At 39.1% G+C, this 7327-nt stretch overlaps 1 protein-coding gene and 1 long non-coding RNA gene across 2 annotated transcripts; both read left to right on the forward strand.

The window, feature by feature from the left end:
- Window positions 1–1170: 1170 nt before the first annotated feature.
- LOC127847957 (uncharacterized) lies at window positions 1171–4926 on the forward strand. Its single transcript, XM_052380209.1, has 2 exons — window positions 1171–1476; window positions 4191–4926. Exons 1-2 carry the CDS (start codon window positions 1364–1366, stop codon window positions 4741–4743), a joined length of 666 nt encoding a protein of 221 aa, XP_052236169.1. The 5' UTR covers window positions 1171–1363; the 3' UTR covers window positions 4744–4926.
- A 463-nt stretch (window positions 4927–5389) lies between these two features.
- LOC127847958 (uncharacterized) lies at window positions 5390–6944 on the forward strand. The gene is made up of 2 exons (XR_008034261.1): window positions 5390–5961; window positions 6850–6944. It is a non-coding gene; the product is annotated as an uncharacterized LOC127847958 (long non-coding RNA).
- The last annotated feature ends 383 nt before the right edge of the window (window positions 6945–7327 follow it).

Raw genomic sequence — 7327 nt, forward strand, 5'->3', positions numbered from 1 at the left:
GCAACTCTTTTTTCACATAATGAGGGTTGGGGCAAAGGCCGCTCCACAGGGAAAAACAGGGAAAAAAGCCCTGTGAATTAGTACTTTGTATTAAGAAGTGTGTTAATTTTTGAAGGCATTATGAATGCTATTGTGTGAAAATCTGTCATACATGTACATGTAGCCTGATACTTTAATTACTATATTTAATAAAACTGGTCCAAAGAATTTTGAATCGAACTATTATGATCTATTACTAAATAATAGACCTGTTTATTGTTGGGCCACTGCTGGGCTGGTTTTTCAGTTTTCTTATTGTTGGTGTTTTTTAACCGAAGTAGCGAATTTTACAGATTTAAAATTTCTTTCTCATTGTTATCTAAACAAACAAAAGGTTGTAAATTTTCTCCTTTAATTATTTCTAATCTATTCTAGTAAACGTTTATTAAATATGTAAAATAAAGTTAGAAGCCGGTAGTTAAAGGGTGTTTCTTAGCAATTCTTGTGTTATTTATGATGGATGCTGAGTTTACGGGCTGTAGTTTACGGATTTCTGTACAGTGGTGGGGAAAAAGTGGATCGGTCACATGGCGTCTGATCTAAGCAATTGTAGTAAGAGCAAAAACAATTTCAAGCTTTATGAGAAAACGTAGTTGATATGCATTCGTGTATTCAGTGAAATAACCATGTTATACTTATTTTCTGAAAATAGGCTAATATCTCACTGGCAGTAAGAGGGTAAATTTCAATCGAAATAAAGGAATTCCCGTGGCGTGTTAAACAAACATATTACTTTTGGTCAGCACAAAAAATGTCAAAATATATTTAGCGTTATTATTCAATTTCTGGAGAGTGGGTTGCTTCAGATTCAATTAGGGCGGGCACTATGTTCAGGTTTATCATAAACACTTTAAATGACTGTTGGTTTTTATGTAGCAATAGTAAAAGGAACTTAATTGTGGCAATGCGGCAATAGTCGGTACTTACTGCAGTTAAGAGGTGGTCTTATGGCGCATTTATTTATAATTACCAAGACAGTTTGTTTAGTCACGTTTTAGTTCATATGCAATAAATCTCTAAAAGGTTTGTTAATTATTATAGTGGGTTAGCTATAAGCCAAATATGGCTTTTTTCGGTATTTACTTATTATCTTTATTGTTTATTTTATTGCACACATGGAAACGCGAAACCGGAAAAGGCGCCCACCGTCGGTCAAACTACACCAGCATCCCAGCCAAAACCTACCTGGCACCAGCCAACAACCCCGTCAGCTGCCTTCCACCCAAATGCCCGATCAGCTGCCTCCCAACCAACAGCCTGTCCAGCTGCCTCCCAACCAACAGCCTGTCCAGCTGCCTCTTACCCCCAGCCATCGACTCGGCCAATGGTCTTCAAACCAACAGTCCGGCCATCAACCCGACCAGCTGCCTCTCAGTCAACAACTAGGCGACCAGATATAGCCTGCAGCAAGCCAGCCAGATCCGGCTGTTCAATCGGGTAATGGTTTTAGTGAGGATATTTTTTTACCAGGCATGATTCCTAGTTTTCAGTCTGTTTTAGGTGATCATGTTCCTCAGTCAATTAAAGACAAAATAATATCAGGCCAATATGTAGATCTGGCATGTTTGTTGGAGGCCCCGGTAGTTCCTGAAGATTTAGGAAAACATTTGGTTTTGAATAATTCGGGTGAATTAGTGGTAAAGCCCAACATGAAACAAAGCATTGTGGATATAGCTAAATGGACTGACGCATTCCTCATTTTCTCAAGCATTTATTTAAGTTCTCATCCGGTTAAAATGCAAGATCTCTTAAAGTATATGCACACTATAAGGCTGGGGGCAGCAAGACACACTGAGGGTTGGAGATCTTATGATCAACAGTTTAGGTTGAGAATGGGTAATTACCCAGCGAATTCGTGGGCAATGATTGATATGGAGCTTTGGCTGTTGTGTATGGGGCCTCCAAGGCAGCCAGTTCATGATACAGGGAATTTTGTAAGAAAATGTTATGATTTCAATTATACCAGATGCTTACGGTCAGTTTGCAATTACAAACATGCTTGTATGATTTGTGGTTCCGACCATCCTTCCAGGGTATGTCATCTCAAGCCTCGCAACACCAGTTCCTTGGGAGGAGGGTCTGTCAGGGGGGCTGTCACCCAGACCTCGTACAGGCCTAGAGCTTACACGTTCCGACCTAGAGGCCCAATTCAGGGGCTCCGGGGCCCGTTTAGCAGATACTAATACCTCAGTTTGGTCTCTTGGCAAGTCGCCAATCAATGTTGTAACGATTTCTAAATATCTTCAGTTATATCCAAATAAAGAAGTAGCTTCTGTGCTCAGTAATGGCTTTAAGCAAGGTTTTAAGCTGGGTTTTAAGGGTTCACATCTAGGTTCTTCAGCGAATAATTTGGTTTCAACAAAAGTGCATTTTTCAGAAGTCCAAAAGAAACTTGACAAAGAGATTTCCTTAGGTAGAATTTCAGGTCCTTTCAAAGTCCCACCAATTTCCAATTTAAAAGTAAGTCCAGTAGGCATTTTAGAGAAGCCAGACGGGGGTTGGCGGTTAATTACACACCTGTCGTATCCCAATGGGTCAAGTGTCAATGATGGTTTTAGTGTGGAAGACATTTCTGTTAAATATACATCATTTGACAAAGTGGCTGACATGTTATTTAGTTTAGGTACGTCAGCAATGATGGCAAAAAGAGATATTAAATCGGCTTTTCGTTTAATGCCTATTTACCCAGGGGACTTTCACTTGATGGGGCTTCAGTTCAACAACCAGTATTATGTTGACAAATGCTTACCAATGGGTTTATCTATTGCTCCGGCTTTATTCGAATCATTCTCCACTGTTATACATTAGCTAGTAAGTTTCAAAACTGGGATTCAAACTTTAGATCATTATTTGGACGACTTTATTTTTGGAAGTGCAGCTGGGTCAAATAATTGTAACATGCTAGTTTCTACTTTCGAGGAAGTATGCACCAAAATGGGAGTCCCAGTTGCGGTGGAAAAGTCGGTCGGCCCAACAACAGTACTGACATTTTTAGGCCTGAAATTAGATACTGTGCAAATGACTGTTAGAGTACCTGCTAAAAAAGTGGAAGAACTTTTGAAGCTTTTGCAAAATTGTCTAGTAAAAAAGAGACTTACGTTAAAAGAATTGCAGTCTTTGACTGGGAAGTTGAGTTTTTGTAGTCAAGCAGTAAGAGCAAGTAGGGCATTCTTGCGCCGATTTAATGATGCTATGTGTGGCTTAAAAAAGTCCTATTATAAGATAAGAGTTAATGGTGAAATGAGAGAAGACATCCTGATGTGGATTCAATTTATTGAAGATTTTAATGGCGTTGTACATATTCCAAATAAAGTATGGTTGGATAACTCTGTCATTCATCTTTACACTGATAGTGCAGGTGGTGCTACTCTTGGCTGTGGTTGTTATTTTGGAGGTAATTGGGCCTATTGCCCATGGCCTGTTCAATGGCAAGGCCAACCTATTTTATCAGATGTAACATTTTTAGAGATGGTCCCTGTTTTGTTGGCAATATGGCTCTGGGGGGTCTTTTTGAGGGACAGGAAGATTAAGTTTCATATTGATAATTTAGGTTTGGTAGAAGTGATCAACAAACAGTCTTCCAAGTCGAAACGTTTGATGTTTCTGGTTAGAACATTTGTGTTTTTAGTTATGAAATACTCGGTGATGTTTAAAGTCCAATTACATTGCTGATGCAATTTCTCGTAAACAGTTTCACAGGTTACAACAGTTAGCACCAGAGGCACAAGCGAGTCCAGAATCAGTCCCGCCGGAGTTTTTACTGATGATCTGCAACAAGAGGCTAATAGATTGCTAGACAATTCCCTTGATGCTATTACAAAAAAGGCATGCATCGTTGGGTTAGAGAGATTCTCTGAGTTTAAAAGGCAATACGGCTTGTCAGATGCCTGGCCGCCTACAGTTGAACAGGTGGTTCGATTTGTAGCATGGCTATCCCTACAGAAACTATCCCACAAAACAGCAAAATCATACTTAAGCTCTATAGCTTTTCATGGCAAGCTGCTTGATGTTGTTGACCCTACCAAAAAGTTCATTGTTTCAAAAATGGTGGAAGGAATGCAAAAAGATAAGAAAACACAAGATAATAGGCTTCCAATTACCCTCTCGTTACTGCTAGGGATAGTAAGCAAACTTAATATTGTGTGTTCCAGTGTCTACGAAGCAAAACTGTTCACTGCAGCTTTTATGCTAGCGTTTTTCGGTTTTCTAAGAGTGGGCGAAATAGCTGTTCCTAAAAAAGGTGATAGTATTTTACAGGCAGCGGTGTTGGCAATAGAAGATTTACATTTTGATCACAATGGGGTAATCATTTCAATCCGGCATTCAAAAACTGATCAGTTGGGCAAAGGGGTAGCGCTCAAAATTACTAGGTCAAACAGTGAATTTTGCCCAGTTGTGTGTCTTAACCAGTATCTTCATGTTCGTCCTCAAGGGCCTGGTCCCTTGTTTTTGCACTTTAACAAACAACCAATTACTCGTTACCAATTTTCTGCTATTCTTAAGAAAACGGTTTCTCTTTTGGGTCTAAATTATGGGTCTTACAAATCCCACTCCTTCAGAATTGGAGCAGCAACTGCAGCTTCCCAACTAGGCTATTTAGTTGAGATCATTAAACAGGCAAGCAGATGGGCTTCCAATGCCTACCAAACATATGTTCGTCCTGTTCCTGTTGTCATGCCCAGCCTAATAAATAACCCCCATTAAAAAGGTATGGTTCATATAGTTAGATTCATGTGACTAACAAAAACCAAGTTGTATTTAGGGAAAACCATCTGGATACTGGGTTCATCAATAATCAAGCAAGCCTTCATAGCAGCAAGATTACGACCTGAAGGGGCCAACCTCTGCCTTGAACCCAACATCATCTGGTGGCAAGGGTACAGTGGGTTAACACTTGCAGAATCAAAGAAAAAATTTCTTTCGCTTGCCAATGTGGGTAATTCTCCAGACTATATTGTGTTACATTTAGGTGGTAATGATCTTGGTCGTCGGTCACTGGTGGACCTTCGAAAATTGATTGTCGAGCTATTCAGGACTATACTGTCTATATTTCCAAGTGTTAAGATTGTATGGTCTGCAGTGCTTCCAAGGTCAAATTGGAGATATTCTGATAATAAAGTTGCTATGGACAAAGCAAGAAAGCGCCTTAAAAGTCATGGTTCATCTAGGGCTTTGGCATGTGGAGGGCATTACTTGGCCATCTCTGACTTTGGAAAATTTGAGGAACATTTGTTTGAGAAGGACGGAGTCCACTTGTCAACTCTGGGTACAGATATTTTTCTTTCTAATATGTCTGCAGGGCTTGAAAAATTTATAAAGCATAATACACCAATCCATTACTGAAGTTCTAGATGCACAAATTTGGGGGTTCTTACAATTTTAAATCCCAAACATTATGTATGTTGGTGTTGCTATTGAGTCCAAAAATAGATATTTGCAGTTAGTTTGTATGCATATTTTTCTTACTCATATGTATGAAAAAAAGAAACAGAAAGTTTTTTGCTGCTAATTTTTATGCAATTTTTTGCTGCTAGTTTTTCTGCATTTTTTTTTCTGCTGGGTTTTATGCATTTTTGCTGCTAGTTTTTATTCATATCTTTGCCTTGTGTTTACAGTTTACTGCTTCCGACTCCAAGCATGCGTCCATCCGCCCTGCAGCCAAAGTTCTTTGGCAGTGGCCACCCGTCATCTCTGGCCCAGCTGGTTTCGAGGTTGGGGCATTTGGGCCGCTGGGTCAGCGTTGTTGGGTGGCCATATGGCAATCAGTGCCGGATGGACGCTTTTTACCTGGCACATTTTTTTGGGAAAATATATATGATTTTGTTGGGAGTGCTGATGGCCGTCACCCGGAGTCAGCACTCATATACAATTTATTTGTGCAGTTAGTTATTTGCAGTTAGTTTGGGCTTGCCATGTTCGCAGGTGGCCCTTGCTGCTTGGAGTCGAGACATTATATACCAGAACCATTTTTTATGTTTTTATGTTATAAGGTCCTTTAATAAAAAGTAAAAATTTAGTTGAGTTTATATTTACTGTGTGAAAAGGGTTATTCATCGGAGTTTTCATATAGGCTTGCACATGTAATGCTAGGTGGCAGTTTGGGTTAGGTTCTTGGCATCTACAATAATATGGTCTATTACTAAATAATAGACCTGTTTATTGTTGGGCCACTGCTGGGCTGGTTTTTCAGTTTTCTTATTGTTGGTGTTTTTTAACCGAAGTAGCGAATTTTACAGATTTAAAATTTCTTTCTCATTGTTATCTACACAAACAAAAGGTTGTAAATTTTCTCCCCTCCCACCCAACCCATGTAGTTTGTTTTTACACAGTGTTGTTCTGTCACACTTTACTGCGTTCGTTATATATTTAAAAATTTGGTCAGGCTTAGGGTAAATATAGATTTATTTTAAGTTTTATTTGCCTGTCCACATTAATTTTAATAACATAAGGGGAAACTGATTGTTTTCCGTACTAGATTTGGTATTAGTATATTACATATTCTGCTGGTTTGAGTTGCGTTTTTCAGTTTGCCGTGTAGACGCAGAGTACCAAACGTCGGATACAGGTCGGTCACGACTCCACTTCCGATGGGGCAGTTCGGACACCTCGGGTTCGTCGACAGTCGCTTGAAATTAACAGTTCCTTGGCAATCAGTGCCGGATGGACGCTTTTTACCTGGCACATTTTTGGGGGAAAATATATATGATTTTGTTGGGAGTGCTGATGGCCGTCACCCGGAGTCAGCACTCATATACAATTTATTTGTGTAGTTAGTTATTTGCAGTTAGTTTGGGCTTGCAATGTTCGCAGGTGGCCCTTGCTGCTTGGAGTCGAGACATTATATGCCAGAACCATTTTTTTATGTTTTTATGTTATAAGGTCCTTTAATAAAAAGTAAAAATTTAGTTGAGTTTATATTTACTGTGTGAAAAGGGTTATTCATCGGAGTTTTCATATAGGCTTGCCCATGTAATGCTAGGTGGCAGTTTGGGTTTAGTTTTTGGCCTCTACAATAAATACTTTTTTGGTAACAAAATCAAACATGTTACCACTGAGACAATCAGAAATTATAACTGAAAGCTATATTTTAAGGCTACTGTGAGTAATAATAATACAGGTTTTGACATTATTGGAGTTTTCAGACATAAGTGGAATGTAGGGCACCTGTGTCATTTGGACATATTCCTGTTTGAATCTGTGACAATTTTTTGGATATTTGTCATTTTGTTATGTAGTCAATTCTCTTTGAACATTGTGGCATGCGTAAACAAGTTTTATCTAATGTTTG

This window comes from Dreissena polymorpha, chromosome 10, assembly GCF_020536995.1.
Source record: "Dreissena polymorpha isolate Duluth1 chromosome 10, UMN_Dpol_1.0, whole genome shotgun sequence".
Lineage (NCBI taxonomy): Eukaryota > Metazoa > Mollusca > Bivalvia > Myida > Dreissenidae > Dreissena > Dreissena polymorpha.